The following is a 27341-nucleotide window of genomic DNA, read 5'->3' as shown; positions in this document are numbered from 1 at the left end:
CAAAAGGGAGATAATTCATCATTTTGTAAGAATGAAAGACAAATTATGTCATTTGTTGTTTTGATTATAACAGCCTCTACTTGTAAACAATTATGAATCGAAAGGAGGAGCTAATTTCTTAACAGAAACTTAAAATACCTATTAGTTAGGTTATGTTTAAATCTTACATTTAACATAGCGTGTTGGACAATATATATTTAGATAGTAAAATATTATTTTAAAATTTTTAATGTAATTATATATTAAGTTAAGACTTTAGTTAAACTAATGCTCCCAAAAATATAAACATATTGCCAAAGGACATTAAATCTTAAAGTCTATATATTTCTTAACAGGTTAATGCAAATATCACAATAAATGCAGGAATGAATTTCAAGGCAGGGTTAGAACACAAATCAACATAGATACAGGATAATTATCTATTAGAAACGTCAGAGAAAGAAACTACCCCACCCCAATTTAGCCCCAAACAAAATGTCTACTTTTCACACACACTCTTAACATCTGCACATTGCTTTTATTTCCCTTATATAACAGACACTAACTGCCCTCTCTTCAATGTCCTATACAAGAAAGAAAGACACTGCTACTACTACAACATGGCCTTGAACCCTTTTCCTGTAACGAGTTTCTTCTTCTTCATTCTCTCCTTCTTGATCATCAAATGTTCAGAGGCTGATCAAATGGTGCCAGCAATGTTCGTTTTCGGTGATTCTGGAGTTGATGTAGGCAACAACAATTACCTTCCATTTTCCTTTGCCAAGGCAGACTATCCTTATAATGGTATCGATTTCCCAACGAAGAAACCAACAGGAAGGTTTAGCAATGGTAAAAATGCTGCGGATTTTCTTGGTAAGTTGAAACATTATTCTTTTTTCTACTTTCTTGTTTAAGATATTCTATAAGAAAGTTAAATATAGTTTTCGTGTATCTAAAGGAGTTCAAACCCTGACACAACTCTTCCATTGAAGAAATTTGATGTGGAATAACATTTTGTTTTTTTTTTCTTTTGTTTATATACAAAGAGTTAATTTAAAATCTACGAGTAAGACCTTTACGGATGCCAAAACACTATTACAATAGTCGTATTATCAAAAGCTAGAACTCGAAATATGAGATAAACAATAAAACAATAGTCTTTATTATTATATTTTTCATTGGAACTTCTAAGCCTGATTGTTAAAATCTTGGAGTAGAATGGTTGATGATGTAATTGATTATCCAAAACCTAACTCAACTAACGTCAGGAGAAGCATTAAGTTCACATCATCATCGCATGTTACTGTTATTACCTGCTACCTGTTTTCTTCTTTTATTACCTATGGCTATACATATAGTACAGAATATACAGGCTTCTTTTTTATGGAACTTAGGAAAGATTTCGCTATTGAAATTGTAACCGTCACATGCATTCACCTTTCAAATCTAATATTAAAATATAGAACATTTTTATTCTTTATCATACACTTATTTGTTGCATTGTATATATCTAGAATAAACAATAATTAATCTGACATATCTATTCGTGTAAGAAATGTTTAAGCGTCTCATTGTGGCATATTTATATTTATTCATATGTTTATCTTCATTCTTGCTACGAATTGAGCAGCTGAGAAATTGGGTGTGCCTACATCTCCACCATATCTCTCCTTGTTATTCAAAAAAAACACAAATTCATTCCTGACGGGAGTAAACTTTGCCTCTGGAGCTTCAGGAATCCTCAATGGCACAGGAAAATCTCTTGTAAGTGATAAAACGATAATGAATTGATAAATATTACAAACCCAATTGAAATACTCGCTCAAATGGTATTTATGGCAGGGGATAGTAATCCCTTTGACAAAACAAGTGGATTACTACGCAATTGTGTATAAGGATTTGGTGCAGAAGCTGGGATCCTATGCTGCAAACAAGCTCTTATCTAAGTCTCTCTTTGTCACCGTAACTGGTAGCAATGACCTGTTGAGATACTCAGGTTCTTCTGATCTCCGCAAGAAGAGCAACCCACAACAGTATGTGGATTCCATGACTCTTACAATGAAGGCCCAAATAAAGGTACCTAGGACATTCATAGTCTTCAATGGAAAATCAAAAATAATATCATGTCCAATAATACTTGGCTTGATTTTTTTAACAGAGGTTACACAGTTATGGAGCACGTAAATATTTATTCCCAGGGTTGGGGACAGTGGGATGTGCTCCTTCGCAAAGGATTAAGAATGAAGCCAGAGAATGCAATGAAGAAGTAAATTCTTTCTCTGTTAAGTACAATGAAGGCCTCAAGTTAATGTTGCAGGAGTTAAAATCAGAGCTTCAGGACATAAACTACTCCTATTTTGATACTTACAATGTCTTGCAGAACATCATCCAGAAACCAGCTGCTTATGGTATGGCATTTTTATCTTCTTAATATCTCGGAAATTGGCTGAAAGGCCATATGAATGTTTAGGCATTGGATTGATATAAAATCCTACCAAAAGTTGAGTTTAAAAATCCAGTGATTGCACTTTCATTTCCATTTCAGGATTTACAGAGGCTAAAGCTGCTTGTTGTGGGCTTGGAAAGCTGAATGCTGAAGTTCCCTGTATTCCAATTTCGACCTACTGCTCCAACAGAAGCAATCATGTTTTCTGGGACATGGTTCATCCAACTGAGGCAACTGATCGTATACTAGTAAACACCATCTTCGACAATCAATCACATTACATATTTCCTATGAATATGAGGCAGCTAATTGCAGTCTAATCTTTAAGTAATATTAACATATAAGTTTTTCTGTGTGACAAGCATTTGCGTTTTCACTTGAAGAGAATGTCTTGATATTAATTACTAATAAAAATGTGTGTTTTATTCTTGGAGTTTCAAAGTAAGCTAAGATACACAAAAGTATAAAAGATGCACAAAGAAAAAAAACCAAATTCAGAAACCAACTATCCCCAATTCAAAACCAAATTTTCTCTAATTAGCTCCTAAAAGTATAAAAGATACACAAAGATGCACAATGTAAAAGGTAATATGGTTTGTGTAATCAACGTTAAAGAACGATACACAACCATCTGTCTCCAATTCAAAACCAGATTTTGTCTAATTAGCTCCCAAGGTCTATTGCTTCCAATTCATCACTTCTGGGTCTTCTAGCTGGTAGTTTGGTTGGTCTTTGGTAATCAGCAGATCAAGAAGGAAATATATCTTTGAAGAGAAGGTTGAGATCGCCCTTAAAAATATCAAACGACAACATCTTGTCCAGTGCATCCTGAATTCATTTCAGTAATAAATTTGCATCAAATAAATATGAGACACAAAATACATGTTTTCATCACTGTGATTCAACAAATCTGGGTTTTGAGTTTAACCTTGCATTGCTGATCTTGAGTTGATATGTTCTCGTTGCACAGTCGATCAATGCGGCTGTTATTTCCAATAGTGTCTAGTACGATTGCTGCTCTCCTAATGACTTCCTCAGGAACACCTGCATGAACAATTGTATGGTCTCTATCAGGGAATTCCGGGATCCAAGTCAAATCACTATCAGTTCTGCCAAGTATATAGAGCAACTTTAGCGCAATCATGCATTCATAAAAGGTACATAAAGGGTATAAAATATTAATTTCAGGGGTTGATCCAAGGGAGAACTCTGCTTATACAATAGTTAAATGTCGCATACAGTTCAAATCTACTATGACTGGAGAAGTTGTGGAAGTTTGCCAGCCACTGTAAAACGATAATCACATTATAGAATAGGTTGAAAGGAGGAAAAGGATTCATGTAAAGTGCAGTTGACTCCATCTATTTTGGGGTTTAGTTGAGTTCATATTATCTCAGTTAGATTTAACCCTGGTTCGGAACTGGATCGGAACCTGAATGGAATTGACTGTTCCAGTTGCACCAGAACTGGACTGTAAATAGGTGGTTCTGGTTCCGCTTCCATCTGTTTAAGAGCATATCTTTTTCTAAAAAGAGTATAATAAAATAAAATAAAATAAAAAGAATAATTATATGTATGTTAATACCTGAAAATTTAAGTAGCATAATTAAATTTAGCAATGTATTATGAAAATAGAAAAATAAATTAAAAATTAAACGACCTGCTATTTTGTCCTATGGTTCCGGTTCTCCAGGGGGAACTGGTATTGAACCTGCCCCCTATGCTTCTGAGCTAAAACTAGTCTCCTGTTAGTTTTCGGCCAGTCCAATCCAGTTCCTCCAATGATACCAACAAAACCAAGGTAGACCATCTAACCGCCAAAAAGTCTTTTATGTATTCATGTTCTGTTTAGTAAATTTCAAGAAAGAAAAAATAAGAGAAATGCAAAAGAAATTATTTACCAGCAAGTAGCGCACAATGTAGTCCTGAAAGAAAAAAAAAGAATGTGATTTGACTATAATATCCCAAGATTTTTATGCCAAAATTGACGGATCTATGCATCCACTCACCATAACTAGGAAGAGTGTGTCCAGGAACTAGCCTGCACATACGTAGTATAGTTTAATAAACATTAGTAGTAGTACATGCAATAGCCAACAGGGCAACAAATAGAGAATTGCACCAAGAGGTCAAAGTTAGAGAGGCTATCTACTGACAAAGTTTGGCTAACAAAGCCACGTCAAAGGCCACAGAAATGCAGCTAGTTTGACCTTCAAAATTAGCTGCTTGCTTGCACCAGCAACATAACAACTAGATACTGCTGTCCGCTTATGCACATAAATGTGGAGGAAAGCTCAGTGTTCAACATGCCAGTCATGTGATTCCACTATCAAATGGAGTGAATAAGTTTCTCATAGTATCCAATGTTTTATAACTACAACAATCAAGTCATCAATATATGGTCACAGAATTCTTTTCCTTGTCCTGAAGAGTGACATATATTGGACTCCTATTAATACGATCTTATGGGTTAGAGAAAGATACCTATATAGAAATACAATATCCCCAACATCTGTAGAGTTGTTCTCAGGCCTTAGCACACTCATGGTGTAAAACTTTACCTTCTCAGACTGGAATTATTCAAGAACTTGAAATATCACTTTTATGGTATTGGAGCTTTGAAGTGTGAACAAATAGGATAGCAGCTTTCAGAATGTTACCTTTGGCAAGCAACTCTCACTAAATAACTCAGTCAAGTGAGTGCACACCAGAACCTGCAGTATAAAATAACATCAAGAACGTTAGTTGGTAGGTACTAGAATTTATGCTGCTAATATTATTTGCTGTTTCTCAGGTATTTAGAGATCCCTTTTGCACCATTGCTGATGAGAGTTTGATCATATCAGGTGCATTACCAGCTGATTAACTCCAAAAATAAGCAGATAAAAAAGAAGTATAGAATTGAGAGGAAAATTGACCACAAGAAAACGTGAATTAAGTATGTGTTAGAAGTTGTATTTATCCCACATTACTAAGTTATTGAACTGTTATAGTATATTATATGTGGATTAGACACCCTCTTCCTTTGAGTTATCTTTTGGGAACGAGTTCTACCCAAGCCCATTTATCAATACACAATGGCGAAAAATGTTATTTATCATCCTACATAAGCTGCAGAAGCTAGACGAGATGCAAGATTAAAGAAAACTAATACAAAAGAATGTCAGTTGATTCAAATTCTACGAACTAACAGAAGTCTACCCTTCATATATAGAAGTACTCTGGCATGTTTGCTTTTACATCTGACATAGATGAGGCTGGTAAGCGTGCAGATAACGTAAGAACATTGGACAGAAGACAAAGGATAGCTAATTTTTTCAACATAAGAGCTCAGCAAGCTTATATCTACTATGTACATCAGAAGAAGATGGTCACATGGAAGTCATACTAGTTTATAAATGTGACTCTTGTAACATGTAGAGAAGAATATCAAACCTTTGGAGGGTCATCACATGCAACAAAGTGATTTATGGTTCCACCAAGCAATCCAACGCCGTCTGTATCCAAATTTGTGATTAAGTATTGAAATTAATCGTCCATTACAGAATAAAGACAAATAGAATAACCGTTTTAATAAAGTCAGTCCTTAAGCATATAGCATAGCCAAGAAAAGAAGTCACTGAGAAGAGAGACCAACCTTCTGTAAGTGTACCTTTACCAAATTCATCTAATAGACACAAAGATCGCGAAGTTGACTGCCTGAGAATTTGTAAAAACATAAATATATGGAAACATAAAGGAGGAAATTCTAGAGATGCATCGCAGATTTCCGGATATTTAACCACTTCTAGAATATTTTTGACTGCACACTTTAACATCCCTGATGAAATTAAATGGAAATTATCAAGCAAAAAGTAGATTCTTTAGCAAGGTCCAGATAACCAAAATCTTGAAATAGTTGTCATGAACCCAATCTGACCGTCATTCAAAATTATACCTTAAGATAATCCCTACTTGATGCAGATCTATCATGAATGTGGATTGTTCAGCACTCATAAGTTTGCTTCCCATTGCGCAGAATATCCTATTACAACAGAATGGTGATCAGTGTAATGATAGAATAAAAATCTTTATTACTCCAATAAGAAAAGATACTCAATATGTGAAGGTCTCACACCTATCTGTCAATCCGACAGTAGCAGCATCTGCTGGTACAAAACTTCCAATGTGGGAAAGGAAAACAATCAAAGCCACCTATAGAAAATATATTTTGGAATGCAGAATTCATCATGAATTAATAAAACACAAGAACGCAGAATATCAATTGCCAGTTCAACCAATGCGAGAGAATGCAATGCAGGTATTGGTAGCTAAGTAACCCAGTGAGATATTCAGTGCAATATAAAGACATAAATGCCATGTTCTTAACTGTTAAGCTGAGAAAAATAGTAGTGAAAAGAATTATTCCTAACAGGTAACTTAGTGCTACCTTATCTGTGGTTACTTTTACAGTAAAACATGAGTGGCTCTTGGCTCACTTCCTTGAGAAGGGCTTTCTGTAACTAAGAAATGAGACTTGTTGATCCATATGATCTCAGGCCACCGCCCTTGATCTGGACGGGATCTAGATATTTAACAGACCCAAACATAAAATTTATACCCTAAAACTGCCAGTATTCTACTTGATTTAAGAAGCTAGAAAAAACACAAAAATGAATTGCATAACTCAGAGCTCATCCTCTTGCCACTGACAACTGGCAATAGAAAATTAAACGAAATCACTGACCTGCTTTATGTATATACTCTTCCCTGAATAATTAGGACCGGTGATGATATTGACCCTTCCTGAAGCAACAAAACCTTATAAGGTTAACAAGATAACTCAAAGATGGTTTAAGACTTCTCTCACATAATGAAAAACGAAAACTAAGACTAGCATGCTTTTAATGTTCAATTACCATCATGAATCTTTGTATCATTAGGAATAAACGTGTCAACAGTCAATTCTTGCAACACATGCCTGCAAAATGGTGCTGCTGATTAATAATATAATTGATTGATAAATCGAAGTCTTTTAGACATCAACAAAAGATGGCATGTATGATCAAATCAATAGTCACCTTCCATTTTGAATATCAAGCAATGTTTCTTCAGTCAAAATGGGCCTCGAATAATTGTTCTGACGAGCAACTAGGGCCAGTGACAAAAGGCTAAATAGCAATAGCACATATTATCAGTCTATATATACAAGAATGCAATAACACGTCACATAGTTACCATCCAATTACCAAAAGGAGGGCTTGAGAAAGAGGGTTTTATTAAATGATCCTTACCAATCAAGTTCAGCCACAAAATTGACAGCTTTAAGCAGAAATGTTGAAAATAGAAGAATATGTGACACCAAGTCTCTAGTAATTGCTCTCTCCATATCTTCAACAAAAGAAAGAAGTTACATTATGCTTAGCCTAAAAGAATATAGGTTACTATAGTTACTATCTAACTGCGGATAACTATCATATTCTGTGTACCACAGGCTACAATTAAATCTTTCTTAGTTGGACTGTGGGACTATGATGATATCTAAATTGTGGCCATATGCCACGCATCACTTTGTCGATATTCTCTAGGAAAAGCCCATACAAATTGCAAGTAGTTAAGATTTTTACAAGAAAAAGACTTAATGAACATAGCATTAAGTACCCAGAACTTTATGATAAATGTCACCAAGAAGATCGTCCAATTCTCGTGTCTTTGGGGTACGATAAAAGAATCTTTTGGTCTCTCCATCAGCATCGGAAAACTACGTTTGATAGTACATCTGTGTTAGTTGATGCAAAATGTAAGTTTGTTCAGGGATTTGTAAATTTAGTACAGGATGAGTTTCAACTTACAACAAATTCAAAATCTTGAAGCTTATCTAACAAGGTTTCATCAAGTTTTTCTTCAAACATACAAAGCAAATATCCTACATATGATAGAAAAGTGAAAAGAATTAGAGAAAGAATTAGAATAGATAAGATTGCAACAACAACTAATATATAAGACATTACTTTAACTTATATTGGACAAATGGGTACCAAGGCATTAAAGAAGACTAAAGGTAGATGCTTGTCTCTAAATAAGTATTCTCCCTCTTCTCTACAAGGAAATGAGTATTCTCCATGCCAAAGGCATCCTAAAGGAATGATGGAACTCATAATTCCTTTCAACTCAAAAGCACCATCATGCAATTAACAAGGCTAAATGAAATTCACAAGCAGCAATATACTAGTCATTTTACATGTTATAGTATATCTTAACGCTCAAAGGTAAGATGCCCCCGTAAAATACCATTCAAACCCTATCCTTATGTTTTTTATACTTTTAGCTCTAGATTTTATATATAGTGGCTTTCATATGAAGGAAGAGCTCTTATAGAGTTATAGTCATGGGGTTTAAAATGTGATGATTTAAAATTCTTATCATCATAAGCATTAGATACTAATCATTTGATATTGAATTTTAATTTAAGGGAACGTATGGTTCATGAAAAAAATGGATAGAAATCGGAATGGGAATGGATGATTCTAGTAGTTGATCTATTCACCAGAAAACACTCTGAAAAGGGAATGTGATTCTCTCAATAATAGGAATCACCATTCCCCCTTTCCCCTAGGGAATGAACTTCTCATTCCCACAAGAATCAAGTCAATCCAATTATAATATGGTCAAACAAGTAAATAAAATATGTCATTAAAAAATTACAATAAAATATGTACAACAATAATAATGCTTAATTACTAATATTATAATATCATAAATAATTAAAATTTTCATTCCATTTCCAATTATTATTCAACCAAACAACCTATTAAACTTTTCAATTCCGTTTTCTAGAGTTGAAACCAAACGAGCCCTAAGATTAAACAAATTAAAGACAAGTTCAACTAGTAAGAAAATTCTGATGATATTCTAAATTACCATAACAAGTTCTTCAATAATATTAAAACGTGGCAGTAAAGACCAACCTATTTGATGTATATACACAATACAAGGAGGAAGCTTCTCATTTCTCAAATGGGGAAGTTGTGCAAGCTCCAATGAGGAAACCTGCAGAAATGAGTATGATAAAAGAATACTTGCAGTTTCAATTTCTTGTACAGATTTTAAGCATCTATATGGCACCTCTTGCAGAAATTCTGGCAGTTCCTCATAGATGTGCCGTAGTTCGTCCAACTACATTTTGACGGCAAAATTTTAATTGTCAATACTCCAAAATTTAATGTATTAGCTAGCAAGGATGATGAATGAAACCTTGTGAAATTAATTGGGAGAAGGTTTAGGAAAAACAAAAGAAAAACCACCATCTCGACCAGTAACAAAAAGAGATTATATTAATTCTTTTTGAATGAAAAAAAAAAAGAAAAGAGATTAGAGAAGAATATATAACTTGCACCGACGTCGTGAAATTAAGCAACAAGTAAAGAAAAGAAGAAAGAAAAGTTCATGGAAAATCACAACTAATCCAAACCTCATCACAGAAACCCTCTTTCACTATTGTACCATAACCCTTCTCTTTACTTCTACTAACATCAATAACACCAATCACCTGTGTAACAACATTGAATTTTAAAAAAGAATTAAAAAAGAAAAAGAGTTAAACCATGAAGAGACAACCACAATAAGAAGGGCAGAAAAATCACAAAAGATGAAGCGCAATAAATCCGAATTAGAACCGAATGCTTCTATTAACCCAGCATTCTTTTTAATGCAACTTATCACAACGAGGCACATAAATCAGAAGGCGGAATAGTAATATGACATGATGGCTAATTCTTACCTACATCAAGTGTCACAACAACAAATAGGAGAGTGACACGTAGAATGAGTGTTTTACATTTTGGCATTGGATGATTGAAATATACTCAATATTTAGAACTAATGAACATGTGTCAGTCATTTACAGTTTGGTCTATAGATGGGGACATGTGCCTAAACTAAGTAAAAAATTTCCATGACATAAGATGAGCGCAAGGAGAAGCACAATGACAAATAGCAGAGAACATTTCTCGATGATGCTTATAAACTTATTGAACCATAAAAATGGTCTTTCCCTTTCTTTAATTCCTTAGCCCCTCAATAATGTTCTATAGACGATGAAGGACTGTACACTTTCTCATTTTTTATTCAATATATGTACACTTGACCACATAACTATCGAGCAGCACAATATTTTGCATAATATATATTTCTGGCATATTTCAGATCCTACACTCTTTCAAAAATCAAGATGATAGAGCTTTCAATGAAAAGTAATATTCATTTACTAATGTTCATCTCCATTGTATCTGTAGCAATGTAGGCATCATTGCCCCTAGCAAAATATTGAGAAGTAGCACAGACTAACCAGTTCATAGACATAGGCCAACTCTGTTGAAATACATGAAGAAGCCTGAACATAAAATTAAAAAGAAAAAACACACATTAAAAAAAAAATTGCATATCAGGAAACCTCAACAACCGATTATAACACATGCCTTCACAGAAAAGCATCATTAAGCAATTGTTTAATACCTTTTCAATAATATTGACATTCAAGCATTTTGCCTGCTCTCGCAGATCTTCAGACATTCCTAATTCAAATATCTTATCCACATGCAGAAGTGAACAAATGCTCTAAAAGAGAAAAAAAAAAAACATGGTCAGATCACTGAATAATTGCCTTGCTTCTTTGGTAAGTCATTTAATTTCTGTGACTAATAAAAAGCCATCAATAAATGAAATTAAAGAAATCCCATATAACCTAATATAATCCTCTCACTAGTAGAAATTACACATGATCTCATTTAGGGAATTGGATGAAGATCATATGATGTGTCTGTTTTTTAATCATAAACTCTATTCGAAGTCAGTATGCAGTTCAATTTCCAATGACTTCAAACGAAGAAAAGATGATTATGGTTGTGGGATCTAACATTATTGGATATGGTTGTCACAAAAATGAATACTATCCAGCATCTAGAAATGGATATCATGCTGTGACTATGAGTCATTCTGACCATCAGCTTGCCAAATGTGGCACCTAAGAAATATTCATCTATTAGGAAAAAGCATGCAAATCGAAATTATCTTCTGTCAAAAACAAATTACCTTCAAGAAGGCTGTCCAATCCCCAGTAGTACATATTGAGCTTGGTGAATTGAATTTCTTCAGAAAAGAAAGGAGGTTATTATAAATCTCAGAGGATAAAGGATGCAAAAGAGCTATCACCAATAGAACCGATTATCCTACAAAAAAAGGTAACAAATCACTCAGAAAGGCTAACATGGGGCAGGTAGCTCAACCAGCTCATGTGAAGTCTGGCCCAGAATTAGATGAATGTAAAACGATACATGAGACTGAGATGTAAATGAGCTTATAGAGCAGAGGTGTCATAAATGGTGGTACACATGAATGCAAAAACATATACTAAGCCATGGTTTATCAACTTAATCATATCTGGCATGGCAATTAGAGTGAGATATAGTTTTCTAGATCAAATTGAGGTAAATAAAGAATTTTCTGACTCAATGCAGATTTTTATATAGTTCAAACCTTTTCCTTTAAATGACTGTTTCCAGCAACAGTGTAGCAAAATCCCAATTTAAGCAGGCAAAATCTGTCCAAAGCAGAAAGAATAGAAAGATAAAACAACAGATATAGTACCTTGAGTAGGCGAGGAATATCCTTGACATGCTTCAATGTTTCACGAAGGGAAGCCATCAGCTCTTCAGAACACAGAAAGAATGATATCTTGATCTCATTAAGGAATATGAAACCTTGTTTACGCTAGTAGCTGTAAGAATGATATCTGATCCTGAGTTTCTTGCTGCCATTCAGATCCATATAAAGTAAGCGAGTAGGTATATGTAATGTTATACACTCTATTTGTTCAGTAATATCAAGCAACCAAACCCCATTTGATGGTATCAGCCCGTTTTCCCCTTTTTCTTAAATCAGTCTTCATTCACTTCATTAATTAAAGGATACTAAATTGAGACGGCCATTCAAACTTTCAAGGTCCACTATAGGCCTCAGGAACCAATTTCTAAAGCAAGGAAACCAATTTTCAATTCAGGGATAGAAATAGTATGATAGAAAAAATAATATCAGAAATTTCCCAAAATTAAAATACCTCAAAAGACGTTGACCCACTGGTGTCACACACTGATTAGAGAGACTATGTCAGTCCAGTATACAGAAGATAGTACTATGTACCCACCAATAAGTTATAATTCAACAAACCTTATTCATCATTCCAAATACAGAGAACCTGCATGTCAAGAAATCAGTATAGGCATTCTCTGGTAAAAGCATTTGCCAGCATGATGCAGAATTACCCTTCTTTTGATCGGCCGATGCCCATATGGCTTGGATGCTTATCTATTTGAAAGATCTGCAATGCCTCATGAGCTGCTGCGTCAAGTTTAAGAAACTTGTTTCTGTTTTCAAATATACGGGTTACATTGTTTCCAATGTTCTCTCTAAGAAGTTTAAATATGTGTCTTTGTATACATGTATGTATGTTAAAATTATTTAGGAATTAAAATCCACAGATCAGAATGTACAATGAAATTTCCACGACAGAATCAATTGTAATTGCTGCAGTCCCACATTCTTTTTGTGCAAGGGTATCTACAATCCTTTCATTCTCTAATATGGCAAGAAGCCCTCCACTCGCTCGAACTTGAATTTCACTTCCCATGTCCATCATAGAACTCAGCTGCCAGAATGAACGAGAGAAAGAAGACTAGTTAAGATCCAGAAAGAGTTTTTGGATTACGAGTACAGAAACAAAAGAAGTATTAGAGAAAGAAATGCATATAGTAAAAGAGTTTATGCTGCTAAAACAAACTAGTAATAATTTACATCAAAGGCCTGTAACAATCAACACCAAGAGATGAATGAGCCGACTTGATATTTTGGCATAATAACCACAAATAAGAGTTTTCAGATTTTTCTTTTTTTCGTATCGCCATCTTCAAAGAATAACTGTTGAATCATTACAAAGTAGAATGGCAAAAACCTCATTTGCAGAAAAGTATTTATTGTCAAGCATGTTATAGGATATGCACAATAATAAAGAAAATAACAAGAAAAGAAAAGGTGAAACATATGTGCCTTTGCACTTACATAACAAACCCTCTCCTTGATGTTTAGCCCATCATCCATTCCTGTTACTCGAAGATATATCAATCTACAAACCCAAACGAAAAAGGGTGTGAGGAAGGATTGGCTACTTGAGGGAGAAAGCAAAAGAGAAAATATCAAATGGGAAATGCATCATATGGATGACACGCATATAACACAGTTATACCTGTGCCACGCTTGCTCATAGCTGAAAATTGAACTTTTTACCAGCTTTACTGTAGGAGCCTCAGTGGTGCCATCTGCAACATTTTTTAGGAGTAAAGATAAATCACAGATTAATAGCTCCTAAATCAAAGAGATAAGAGCAATGTACCACTTCGTTGTAAAGCATTTATGAATGATTCTTCGCTTTTACTGCTTGCATAAATGGTCAGGGGCTGAGCCTGATATTTTACTGTACAGTGTTTCAGCCCACAGGAACAAATAAGATAATGAAGACAGATAGAAGATATAGCTGAATAAAGACACACTGAGAACAACAACATGAAAAGAAAATTATGACGGAGATGAATTTTCTGGAGATAAGAAATGAATCAAGAATTGTTCATTTCAATCATCAAAACACACCATTTTTAAACCAGTTGACACATAGAGCATCCGGAAATGCGCTCCATTTCCAACAATGAGACATGGATTACCTACCTAGATCAATCAGGGGAAAGTCCAAGCTGCCATCTTCCCAAACTTCAAGCACATGAAGTTGGCGAATACTGGAATCATAATAAGAAATTCCAACACTGTAGTGGCAGAAAAGTCAACCATTTCAGATAACAATTTAAACATTTTAATCTTACGATGGCAAAAAAGAAAAAAGAAGAAGCACCTAAGGCTGCTCTTGCTGCTCTTGTTTTCCTTCACTTTCTCTTATACCAATTTAAACATTTTCATCTTGTTTTCCTAATTAAATTATCTACTTATTTATTTACTTATCTCTTGTTCATATTTCCTTTTCTCATTGTTGGGACTTCCATTCCTTAGAGACTTAGAAAATTCTTGCTTGTAAAGCTTCATTTATGTTCTGGTCTTTGTTTTTCTACTTTTAACTAAATCAATCAGACTAAGAGAAGCTAGAACTTTCTATTCATCGTGGCATTTAGTGGCCACATATATTGTCTGGTATCAACCCAGTAGTAGGATCAACTCTCCATCAAATAAATCATAACTCTTATGTCAGAAAGACACAGACAAGTTGCATAATTCAAATAAAAACAGCTCACAATGTTACTACAAGTTGAAATGATAATTGAAGTTCAGCAAGCCGTACTAACAACTATGGATTGAAGACATATATACCTACAAAAAATTTTAACACATTTAAAGGCCTTGAGAAAGACCGCCAACCTTGAGACACATCCATAGTCTAATTTATTACAGAAAAACTAGTAATAATTAAGAGAACCAAACATGTCATGAACTAAAATAGAGTTCTTGCAATAAAATGCTTACCGATGGCCATGTAGAATGCAGGCCATATAGACCTGCATTTAGATAAAAACTATTGATTAGCCTACAATTATGAATCCAGAGAAACATATACAGAACAGATAATTCAGTTATAAACAGCAAAGAAAAAAATTAAAAATTCTGGCAATTAAAGCCGTAATTAGCATAACAGAATATAGAACCATCCTGATGTACATTCCTAACTTGATTTAGAGTCCTTTACATGTATCAGTTCAACTGAGAAAACTTTTGCAAAGCTACATTTATGTAAGCACACTTGATCAGCTAAAAGAAAGATTAGATAATAAACTACATTGCTTCTGTGAGTTACACCAAAAAAAAAAATTTAAATTCGCATTCAAGACAGAATCAAACAATTAAGTAAACCTGGTCTACTAGATTCGCTATTGATATCGAATTAAATACAATTAGCATTAATCAATTCATTTGTTTTCATTTCAATTTTTTGTGAAAGAATATATAGAAGGAAATAAGCATTTAAATTTCGTCTTTACGTTTATTTTTTTTTGGCTTATCTTGTATTGATAGACAAAAACCTTACGAAACTCTTGGACTTATATTGATTTTCTATTTGTTGTTTATTTTCTCGGCAACCAAACGAAACTGAAACGTGCGAGGAAAAAGAAAACTATAATAATTGGAAATGGACCTGAGATGCGGCTTCGGTTTCATCCATTTCTTCCATTTGATTTGTTAATTTGCTTTTTGAGCTTCAAGTGCTTGTGTTAGTGATTGTAAATGAGAGAGCGAGTGAGCGCGGGAGGGAGCAACGCAGTGGCTTTATATAAGGTGGCCTTCTGAGAGCGATTGCCTTCTGGCACAAAACTTTTTTAACAATTTTTCTTAGACACGTGGCAGTAGGACATCTGGCTTGGATAGTGCTAAATTAAAATTAGCTTTTTCTTCTTCCTTTTTCTTTCGATTTTAGAGGTCGGCTTGTCACTTGTAAAATATTTAATATTTAAGTATTAAAAATTGCAAATATGCACTTAAGAAATTTGCACATTCTAATATTCATTATTATTACTATTTTTACAATCTTAAATCTTAATCTATTAAGTGTTTAAGCTCATAAAAAGAGTGCAATTAAGAAATTCCTATTATTTTTACTTCAAAATTAATCGATCTAAATTGTATATAAATATTTAAAGGTATTTTAAAGCGTTAATGATTTGTTTCTATATATAATATGGTATAAAGATGTGTTTTACCTCACTTTAGTTTTTCTTGTCTAAATTCAGAAAATAATGTAAAAAAGGAGAATTTAAGTTTAAAACGCACTAATGGGCGTTAATTGGACTGCGGCTATTAAAGGCTCGAGAATCAGACACGTGGGCTATTAATAGTTTGGGCCTGACTTAGAATCAGACATGTGGGCTATTAAAAGTTTGGGCCTAGCCTAATTCATTAAGGCCCAAAAAGAAAAGTTTAAATAATTATTATGTAATTAGTAGATAATTAGTAGTTTAGTTTGTTTATGACAATAAAGGGATAAACTAAAGGAGTTGTTTGGGGAAGAAAGAACTCTGGAAAAAGGGAATCCCTACAAGGAGTAGAGGTGAATTAGAAGAGGGACTTCTTCGACTGCTGAATCTCTCGAAGACAAGGGTTCTATTCTCGGCAGAAAATTCTAGAGTAATTCAATTAATCTTTGACATCTTATTAGCTTGCGTGGATCACTCTTTGAAGAATCAGAGAAGCTTTTCGAAGACGTGGAGAAAGAGAATCAATCTTCTTCATTCCTTGAAGAGCCCTTTGAACTTTGAAGGAGTTTCAATTTTCTGTTTTATGAATCTTAAGTCTTTCTATTTAATTACAATGATTGTTGGATTGAGTATGTTAGGCTAAGTCTTATAAGTGTTTAGTTTGGTTTTTTACTTATGTTTGAACCTTATATATTTTGAGTTTAATGAATGATTTCTTTTCCTTCATATGTTCATTAGTTTCATCTATTATTATTGATTGACCATCATATCAATTCAATAGTAATATGTGTTATGAAAATCTTTACGTTAAAAGTATTAGAGACATCATCTTTACTTTAATCTATGTTGGTTAAGAAACCTAAGTTGCATCATTAGCTTGAGTAACTTAGGAAGAAGGCACATCACCATCTCATTTGTTAAATTAGGGCTTAAGGAAATTAAGGGGATTACTAATAAAAGCTAGACTAAATACTATTTTATCATATAGTTCATATTAATCATTCTAGTTGCATATTTACTTTCTGGTTATTTAATTTCTTTTATTAAACTAAGATCATTCTCAAAACATCGGCTTAGAGTGTTTATATTTACTTTCAGTAATTTGTGTGATAGTTGGTCTTTATGATATATGCTCTACAATTCCTTGTGAGATCGACCTCGTGGTGAGCTTACCCGAACTACCATTCGGTTCGTACACTTGCGAGTACTTATTTAGACACATCAAGTTTTTGGCGCCGTTGCCGGAAAATTGTGTCAATATTATATTGATTAATTGTCAAATATCATTTCTTGTGATTTTTTTTTGTGTTGCATGTTATTTATTATTGTTTTATTTTTTATTAATTATGTTTTAATTTTTTCTAAATTTTTCCTTTGATTTTGTATGCCTAGCAGGAAAACGAGATCAGGTGATTCATCAACTCAAAATCCTTATAACTTGAGATCAACTGTTAAAAAAGCAGAAGGAAACCAAGAGGTAGAGAGTGAGTTTGTACCTCAAAGAGGAATTGAATTTGAAAAAAAAGCTGGAACAAGAGTTGGAAGAAGAGGTTGTGGTAATGGCTAATGATCAAAGGGAAGTTGCAGCGCAAAGGCAAATGGCCATGAAGGACTATGCTCGTCCGATAATTGGTAACACTACTTCATGCATAGTCTTAGGCGATGCATCTAGGAACTATGAGCTTAAGAACATCCATTTTAACATGCTTCCGTCATTCTATGGTATGCCTAGTGAGGATGCATTGACATTCATTAGAGAGTTATATGTTATAGTTCACACATTCCCATTATCTGGACTTAATGAAGATCAATTAAAGATGAGATGTTTCCCTTACTCATTAAAAGATAAAGCAAAGGCTTGGTTTGTCACGACCCCACCCGTGGGCCCGTGACCGGCACTAGGGAATGGGTAGGCTTAATGCCACCGAAACCCGTAGTAAGCCTGACACTCACTGACTTAAAAAAATCTCATCTCAAATTAATATTATTAAAGCCACAATTTATCTTAATAGTTACACTTTACAAAATTACTTCGGTCTACCAGAAAAACTAGGCGAGACCTGAAACTCAGAAAATTTACAACTGATACATCTACTATTACTACTGCGGAGAATCTAAGATTTACCAATTTACATACCAAATCAAATACATCACCCGATGATGAAGGAGTCAAGATTCTTGAATAAGAGCCGTAAGAGGACTATACGAATCTAAAAAAAACAGTAAAAATGAGGTATCGGTCTAGAGTGAGTTAAAATCAAATAACTACGGGGACTATTGCATTCTTCTCAGAAAACATAGATTATTCAAATCAGTATATCAAACCATGCACATAAATACCAATCATACTATAATCATACCCTATTACTTTCTTCACAGAAAATATTAATCATTCGAATCAATATATCAACCATGCACGTAAATACAATCCATATTATAATCATACCATAATAAATAAATAAAAATATATTTTTACTTTTACGGGACGAGTGGCTCAGTAGAACCCTAGCCCCAAATTCTAACAGCCATTTTGGCTCTCTTTATCCAATAAGACTGGCGCCCAGAGAGCAATGCTCGACCAGGGACCTTACCTCCGGCAATTTACTCAAATCAGCCCAGAGAGCCATGCTCGACCAGGGCAAACCCATGAAAATCTTATTACATGTCCATGATCATTACCGGTGCGCACGCGGTCCTGATGTAACCCATCAGGCGACATGTTCTACAAGCCACATTTCCCAAATCGCAATCACCACATTTAATAAATATTATTGTCTAAAGAAGTCATTCAACTATATCAAAATAACGATTAACAATTTTAAAGTAAGACATCATGCAACTCATGTGGAAAACTGATAATATTTGATATTATTATAACATTACTAATAATAATATTTATATTATCTTCAATAATCCAGTGAAATTATTTATGTTGCGATACTAATAACCATATTATGCATAAACTTTCAAAATAACATATTAAATTCAGACTTAGCAATAGTGCAACGATTAAGTGACTTTAACTCACAGATTTGGCGACCTCCTAGCTCTGCTCCGGTGCCTCGGTAGGAGCGAGCCGAACGAACTGACAATCTAGTCACGGAAAACAATTTATCAAAACGATGAAACAATTACAATAGATCCTAGGTCTAGATTCCTAGGATTGACTGTCTAAGAATCTCGACTCAGGAACTACCGAAAATTCGGCAGAACCTCCACTACAACACGAACATTACCCCCCGTAAAAACGGGTCCAGGACCTGCCAGAAAAACACTCTAAATATCCAACAATTTAAACAACGGGAGTCGGGTCCCCAAACTTCACTATTTCCCGACTCCCAAAACACAAGGGCAGGCAGCGGACAATTATTTTTTACTCACAATATCATCAAATACTCAATATAATCCAATAGACACAATTAAACCAAGAATTCCAAAATTAACGGGCCAAAGATAATTACCGAGACGCTCGATCGCTCGGTCGACTCGCCTCCGGCCGCCGGAGTCCGATTGACGATCCGAACACACCATCGGACTCACAACGACACGCTGATGAAGATCCCCGCTTTCGATTTTCCGATCTGACACCCGATCATCCGGAGAGATTTACGGACGATCTTGGCCATCGATTTGCAAACGAAACCTGATCGCCACAAAACCGTTGCCAATGCGAAGCTTGAGATTAGGAGAGTCGGGATACGTCCTCCGATCTTCCATAGCTTGCCGGAGCTCGCCGGAAAAACCCAAAAACCTCAGCTGCCTCCATTTTCTCTCTCCACCGGATCTTCCGTTTCCCGGCCACCATCGACACCGCCAAAACAAAGCCGAGGGCCGAGAGGAGTCGATTGGCACCAAGATCGTGACCATGACATGCAGAAGGAAGCTTCGACCATCTTCCTCCTCGCGAGGCTTCGCCGTCATTGATGGCCCAGCCTTGCGCCGGACAGACGGCCCAGCCTCCTTCCTCCGCTACCTCCTCTCCCGACATCTCTCTTCCTCTCTTCTTCTTCCCTCGACTTCCATTCCTTTCAATATCGACATTAGGCCCCCGAACTTTTCTTTATTACAACTTGGTCCCTCAACTTTCTTAATTACTTACAATTTCATCCCGTAGAATTCCAATTTGACCCCCAAACTTCTTTTTAGCCTTTCAATTAAGCCCTTAACTAATTAATTTGGGCCAAATCCGAATTATTGAAAATACACAATTACAAAAATACCCACGAGCATATTTATTTACAAAAATACCAAGCTCACAAATTTCTATTAAAACCCCATAAAAATAACATTATACTTTCAATCCTTATTCCAAAATAAATTTCCAATTTAGTCCTAACACACAATTAAATTAAATAATCAATTTCCAACTTAAAATTTAATACTACTAATCAATTATAATACCAATTTTCCCAAAATTCTTTTATAAAAACATCCTTTATAATTTCTTCCAAAATTTTTTCAATATATAATTTTACTTATATAAATATACATTTGGAAAAATTTTGAATAACCAAATAAAAATAAAGCTAAAATTAACTTAAATAAAAACTCATTATTAAATATATAAAAATTCCGGGTGTTACATGGTTAATGACCTTGCCTCCTAATTCTTTGAGAACTTAGGATGAAGTTTATCAAAAATTTATGAGTAAATTTTACTCACATCAAAAGACCAAAAAATTAAGGGCTGGGATTTCTAATTTTTATCAAAAGGATACTGAATCCTTTCACGAAGCATGGGACCGCTTCAAATCACTTTTACTATAATGCCCACACCATGGATACCCACTTCCTGTTACTAACCAATCATTTTATGATGGTTTAACACAACAATACCAATGTATGGTTGATAATGCAGCTAGGGGCGCTATGCTAGAAAGAACTGCTGATGAGGTTTATGACATCTTTGAGATGTTAGGAGCCAATTCACAACAAAAGAGTGTGAGGACAAAAAGAGTAGGAGTGAATGGAGTTGTATCTAATAATGAGATGGCTATGCAAATAGCCGAATTAACTAAACAAGTTAAGATTCTTGCTTCAACTAAGAATGTACAAAGCAATAAGGTATGCGGTATATGTGGTGTTTCTGGTCATGGTGCTAATGTTTGTTCGTCTTATGAGACATATGCAAGAGATGATTATGAACAGGTTAACTTGATGGAATCTTATCAACCTAGGCAACCTAGGAATAATCCATACTCCAACACTTATAATCCAGGATGGAGGAATCATCCAAATTTCTCTTTGAGAAATAACGATCATAACCCACCACAAATACTGAGGAACCAAAACCAGCCCCAGTATCAGAATCAAGAGCCTCAATACCCAAGAAACCAAAACCCTCCATTCCTTAATAAAGGACAAGCCCCTCAAAGAAAACCAAGTTTGGAGGAAACACTCCAATCCTTTATGACAACTACCCATGACAGAATGGAGAGGAATGAGAAGAAAACTGATTCCATAGAAGCTTCAGTAAAGCGATTGGAAATTCAAATTAGGCAAATTACTGAAGCGGTACAAGAAAATAAGAAAGGAAAATTGCCAAGTCAACCTGAGCAAGCTAAAGCAATCACTGTTCTTAAGGATGGTGAGTTATTTGATAATAATATTGAAAATCTAATTGAAAAAGATTCTTCTTACTCAGGTACATTAAAAGAAGGTGGACTAGTTGATGTAGAGATAACTGAAGGAGGTTTACAAAAAGAAGGAAGAATAGAGCCCAATCTTGGGCAGAAAGAGAAAGACAATGAGGCGTATTCAGGCCATGAGTTTCATAAGGCAGCTGAGCCTTATAAGCCTCCTATTCCGTTCCCTAACAGATTGAAAGAAAGCAAACAGGATAAGCAATTTTTTGAAATTTTTGATATGCTTTCTAAAGTTAACATTAATTTGCCCTTGTTGGATGTGATCAGAAATATCCCAGCTTATGCTAAGTTCTTTAAAGAACTGAATTCCAACAAGAGGAGATATGGAAACAATAAAAAAGTTATGGTGTCTGAAACAGCAAGTGCAGTTCTCCAATAACAGTTACCTCCTAAGATGAAAGACCTTGGGAGCTTTACCGTTGATATTACAATGGGGGATAAAAAGGTTGCTAAAGCCATGTTGGATTTGGGAGCAAGCATCAATTTGATGCCATATTCAACATATGCACAACTTGACTTAGGAGAATTGAAGTCAACCACCATGTCTCTACAACTAGCTGATAGGTCAATTAAATATGCAAGAGGCATAGTGGAGGACTTGCTGATTTAGGTAGGAAAACTGATAATCCCTGTTGACTTTGTGGTTCTAGACATGGAAGGTATATCATCAAGGGATAAGGAGAAAACAATACTTCTTGGTGGACCTTTCATGGCAACTACCAAGACAGTTATTCACGTGCACAATGGGAAGCTGACTATGACAGTCTTGGGAGAGACTGTAGAATTTAAAGTGTTTGATTCTCTAACTATATCTCCTAGTACTTCAATTGATGAATGTTCATATGTTGATTGCATGGATTATTTTGTTTATGAAACATATTTACAAGGTAAGGATGATAAGTTAGAAGTTGCATTAACATTAGAAAAGCATGAAGAATGTTTAGATGAAGAAGTCTTAGACTTACATGATAAGTTAGATGAAGCTATTCTAGTGTTACCTGATGAAAGCACTATTGAACCTTTAGATTCACCCATTGAAAGCAAATCAGAAATTATTGATGAACCACCTAAGGTTGATCTTAAGGAGTTGCCTAACACACTTAAATATGTCTTCTTAGGAGAAAAGAATACATATCCAGTGATCATAGCCTCTGATCTTTCTCCTTTAGAGGAAGGGGCAACCATTAGAGAATTTAAAAGGCTTAAAAAAGCTATTGGGTGGGGAATTTCTGATATTAAGGGGATCAGTCCAACAATGTGTATGCATAAAATTATCTTAGAAGACAATTCTAAAGCGATTAGAGATACACAACGATGACTTAATCCCAATATGAAAGAAGTAGTAAAAAAGGAAGTTCAGAAGTTATTAGATGAGGGTATTATGTACCACATAGCTGATAGTAATTGGGTAAGCCATGTTCATGTAGTGCCTAAAAATTCAGGCGCAACAGTTATTAAAAATGTAAAAGGGGAGTTAGTCCCCACAAGAATGACAACGGGGTGGAGAATGTGTATTGATTATAGAAAGTTAAACGCCGCAACAAAGAAGGATCATTTTCCTCTTCCTTTTATTGATCAAATATTAGAGCGTTTAGCAGGACATGAATTTTATTGTTTTCTTGATGGACTTTCAGGATATTACCAGGTACCCATTGCACCTGAAGATCAAGAAAGGACAACTTTCACATGTCCCTTTGGAACTTTTGCGGTTAGAAGGATGCCTTTTGGGCTGTGCAACGCTCCAGCAACATTCCAAAGATGTATGCTTTCTATTTTCTCTGACATGTTAGAAGACTGCATCGAGGTATTTATGGATGATTTCTCAGTTTTTGGTTCATCATTTAATGCATGTCTAGGTAATCTGACTCGTGTACTTGAGAGATGCATTGAATGTAACTTAACATTGAGTTGGGAAAAGAGTCATTTCATGGTTAAACAAGGAATTGTGCTAGGACATGTTGTTTCTAGTAAAGGTATTGAAGTAGACCAAGCAAAAATTGATTTAATTTCCAAATTGCCCCCACCTACTTCAGTAAAGGGCATTAGAAGTTTTCTTGGCCATGCAGGATTTTATAGGCGTTTTATTAAAGACTTTTCTAAAATTGCTCGTCTTTTAACTGAATTACTGGCTAAAGATGTTAACTTTATTTTTAATGATGCATGCTTATCTGCTTTTAACATCTTGAAAGAAAGATTAACTAGTGCATCGATTATTGTGGCACCTGATTGGTCTCTTCCCTTTGAAATCATGTGTGATGCATCTTATTATGCTATAGGAGCGGTCTTGGGCCAAAGAGTTGATAAAGCGTTACATGTAATATATTATGCTAGCAAAACTCTTGATGATGCTCAAGTAAACTATTCGACAACTGAAAAAGAATTTCTAGCTGTTGTATATTCACTAGACAAATTTAGATCTTACTTGGTAGGATCTAAAGTCATTGTTCATTCAGATCATGCAGCTTTGAGATATCCTCTAACTAAGCCTAATGCTAAACCACGGCTTATTAGGTAGGTACTCTTATTGCAAGAGTTTGATATAGAGATAAAAGATAAAAAGGGAGAGAAAATGTAGTAGCAGATCACCTTTCAAGGTTGATTTCTGATTTTGATAACCTTGGTTCTAAAAAAGTAATTAATGAGACTTTTCCTGATGAACAATTATTTGTAGTAAGTCATAAGCCATGGTATGCTAACATTGTTAACTATTTGGCATGTGGTGTTATGAGAACTGACTTAACTTAGCAGGAAAAGAAGCGATTTCTATCAGGATGTAGGCATTATTATTGGGATGACTCTTATTTGTTTAAACATTGTTCTGATCAAATGATTAGAAGATGTGTTCCTAAAGATGAGCAACAAAGCATTTTGGCCTTCTGCCATAAAATGCATTGTGGGGGTCACTTTGGTGGTAAGAAAACAGCCTACAACGTTCTGCAATTGGGTTTCTTCTGGCCTTCGTTATTTAAAGATGCTCATATATTTTGTGCTAAATGTGATAAATGCCAAAGAAGTGAAAGTATAAGCAAACGAACTGAAATGCCTTAGACTTTTAATCTGGTGGTGGAACTATTTGATGTATGGGGTATCGATTTTATGGGGCCATTTCCACCTTCTCATGGTTATGAGTATATACTTGTTGTTGTTGATTATGTGTCTAAATGGGTAGAAGCAATAGCTACACGAACTAATGACGCTAAGATAGTATGCAAATTCGTAAAAGATAATATTTTTAGTAGATTTGGAACACCTAGAGCAATCATTAGTGACAGGGGAACACATTTTTGCAACAAGGCATTTAACGCCTTACTAAAGAAATATAGAGTAACCTATAGAGTTGCAACACCTTATCATCCACAAACATCGGGACAAGTGGAAGTGAGCAATAGACAAATTAAGTCAATACTCGAGAAATCAGTGTGCCCATCTAGAAAAGCTTGGGCTATGCACTTGAATAATGCCTTGTTGGCATATCGAACGGCTTATAAAACATCGATTGAAATGAGTCCTTATAGATTAGTATACGGCAAAGCGTGCCATTTACCGGTCGAATTAGAACATAAAGCATATTGGGCTATTAAGGAGTTTAATATGGACTTAACTAAAGCAGGTGAAGAGCGTTTGTTGCATCTAAATGAGTTAGAAGAAATGCATAGTGAGGCATATGAGAATGCCAAACTATACAAAGAAAGAACCAAGAAGCAACATGATAAGAGTTTACTTCGTAAATCTTTTGTCCCTGGAATGAAAGTATTATTATTTAACTCACGCTTTAAACTTTTTCCAGGAAAGCTTAGATCCAGATGGAACGGACCCTTTAAAGTAATAACGGTTTTCAATCATAGTGTGGTGGAATTACGTAACATTAAGACCCAAGAACAATTCAAAGTTAATGGCCATTGCTTAAAGCCATACTATGAAGGGATGACCTATGGACATGAAGTGGAGTGCATGGAAGCACCTCCAATTTGAAATAACTTTTGTCAATGTCTAGCTATAGACAATAAATTTAGCACTTGTATATTACATATTTTCTATTTTTACTATTTTAGTTTTCAAATTAAAGTATTTTCTCGCTTTGTTTTTAGGAACCTGCAAGAGATTCAACCGTCCGAGCACGTGCACGATCATCAACTACAAGAAAAGAGCATCATGTGGTAACACTTAATTTACTAGTCAATATTGTGCTTCAAGTATTTATAAGATTATGTGCATTATATAAAGCTCAATTAGTTAGGATTTGAGTATCCATTGCAATGCTTGTCTTTAGTTAGGAATTTAGTCGTAATCTAGTCAAGTCATCCTTGCTAGCTTAGTTTTTTCTATTAGTATTAGATTCAATTCTGTTTTTTTTAAATAAATAAATAAATTTCCATGAGCGCAGATGCTCCCCGCTGAGGTGCGCAAGCGGCCGCGAGTGTGTGGCACCCGGCAAGCACCCGTGAGTCGCAGATGCTACCGCGAGGTTCGCAGCAGCGGCGCCCTGGCGCATGCCGCGACCTCATGGCGCATCCGCCAGGCGCGGGGAGGGTGCGGAACCCTTAAAAAAAAAAGGGAGTGAGCAACTTTAATTTGAAATACATTAGGACTCCAAAAGTTATTCATCTCCCACCAAAACAACAAAAAGAATTTTATTTGAATTCAAAAACACACCTTACCAAAACCCTAATACTCACATAGAACTCTATTCTTTTCTCTCCCTTCTTCCATTAACACAACCTCATATTTTCTCTCTCCTCATTTTTATTTCTCTCTATTCAAAAAACCTCAATTTTTCTTTCAAAACTTCAAAATCTTTACCCACCAATCCCTATTCTACCCATCCCATAGGTAAATAATAGTCCCAAAGAAGAGAACAAGAAAGGAAAAGGGGAAAGAGATAGTCTCAAGCTCTCATGAAGAAGAACAAAGCTTAAAAGCAACTTATGGAGCTCCTTTTGATCTTTATTCCCATGAAGAGGGCAATCGATTCCTTAGCCTTGCTTCAAGAGAGCAAGTTTCATGTAAGTTCTTGGATGCTCCCTCTCTAGTTAAGTTGAATATTTTTGAGAGAATGATGATACTCTTGGATAGATTAGTATGGAAGGATTTTGCCTTTAACTCATTGCCATCATATAATGAGTTAATTTTAGAGTTTTTCACAACTCTACATTGTAATCCTTCCAATGACAAGGAGTTTAAGGTAAGATTGTTTGGGCATAACTATACTGTTACTATTGATGCAATTGTCCAAGCTTTCGGTTTAAAGAAAGGAGGTATTTGTGAGCAACATCATAAGTTTGATTTGGATAAGTTTTGGAAAAAACTAACGGGTCAAGACAAATATGATATTAATAACATGCTAAATAATGTCTTCAATGATCATTATTATTTGCTTATTTTAAAATTCATGTGTTGAGGCATCTTTGGCAGGAAAGAGACAAATAAGGTGACGAAGCAAGAACGAAATATTCTATGGTGTTTGGATACCCATAAATCTATTTCTTCGGCATA

At 34.9% G+C, this 27341-nt stretch overlaps 2 protein-coding genes, 1 non-coding gene and 1 pseudogene across 14 annotated transcripts; 2 read left to right on the top strand and 2 right to left on the bottom strand.

The window, feature by feature from the left end:
• The first annotated feature begins 512 nt into the window (after positions 1-512).
• Positions 513-2852, top strand: LOC8266255 (GDSL esterase/lipase At5g55050). Its single transcript, XM_002529865.3, has 5 exons — positions 513-852; positions 1610-1743; positions 1822-2055; positions 2138-2387; positions 2525-2852. The coding sequence occupies exons 1-5, from the start codon at positions 600-602 to the stop codon at positions 2743-2745; spliced, it is 1092 nt and encodes a 363-aa protein (XP_002529911.1). The 5' UTR covers positions 513-599; the 3' UTR covers positions 2746-2852.
• On the bottom strand, positions 2823-15927 carry LOC8266240 (DNA mismatch repair protein MSH5). 12 transcript variants are annotated; one of them, XM_048379507.1, is made up of 34 exons: positions 15648-15912; positions 14981-15012; positions 14177-14271; positions 13848-13928; positions 13701-13773; positions 13517-13580; positions 12952-13106; positions 12724-12825; positions 12629-12656; positions 12519-12550; positions 12374-12431; positions 12050-12136; positions 11495-11551; positions 10919-11020; positions 10752-10796; positions 9876-9953; positions 9530-9580; positions 9373-9454; positions 8257-8330; positions 8066-8165; positions 7699-7795; positions 7486-7575; positions 7324-7385; positions 7152-7210; positions 6543-6619; positions 6363-6449; positions 6063-6124; positions 5861-5922; positions 5086-5139; positions 4910-4995; positions 4435-4466; positions 4327-4350; positions 3354-3469; positions 2823-3253 (listed from the first exon to the last, which is right to left on the bottom strand). In XM_048379507.1, the coding sequence occupies exons 1-34, from the start codon at positions 15681-15683 to the stop codon at positions 3173-3175; spliced, it is 2421 nt and encodes an 806-aa protein (XP_048235464.1). In that variant the 5' UTR covers positions 15684-15912; the 3' UTR covers positions 2823-3172. The 12 variants fall into 12 exon arrangements, 8 of the variants coding, with proteins under 8 accessions (XP_048235464.1, XP_048235463.1, XP_048235467.1 ...); XR_007217412.1 differs by adding an exon at positions 4086-4235 and having other exon boundaries at positions 3230-3253; positions 9373-9580; positions 15648-15925; XM_048379506.1 differs by having other exon boundaries at positions 9373-9580; positions 15648-15915.
• A 1835-nt stretch (positions 15928-17762) lies between these two features.
• Positions 17763-25820, top strand: LOC125371164 (annotated as a pseudogene).
• On the bottom strand, positions 20881-20987 carry LOC112536474. Its single transcript, XR_003080489.1, has one exon. It is a non-coding gene; the product is annotated as a small nucleolar RNA R71 (small nucleolar RNA).
• Positions 25821-27341: the final 1521 nt, after the last annotated feature.

Source organism: Ricinus communis, chromosome 9 (genome assembly GCF_019578655.1).
Source record: "Ricinus communis isolate WT05 ecotype wild-type chromosome 9, ASM1957865v1, whole genome shotgun sequence".
NCBI classification, from domain to species: domain Eukaryota; kingdom Viridiplantae; phylum Streptophyta; class Magnoliopsida; order Malpighiales; family Euphorbiaceae; genus Ricinus; species Ricinus communis.
Note: the sequence above shows the minus strand (reverse complement) of the source record. Positions and strands in the feature narration are given on the sequence as shown.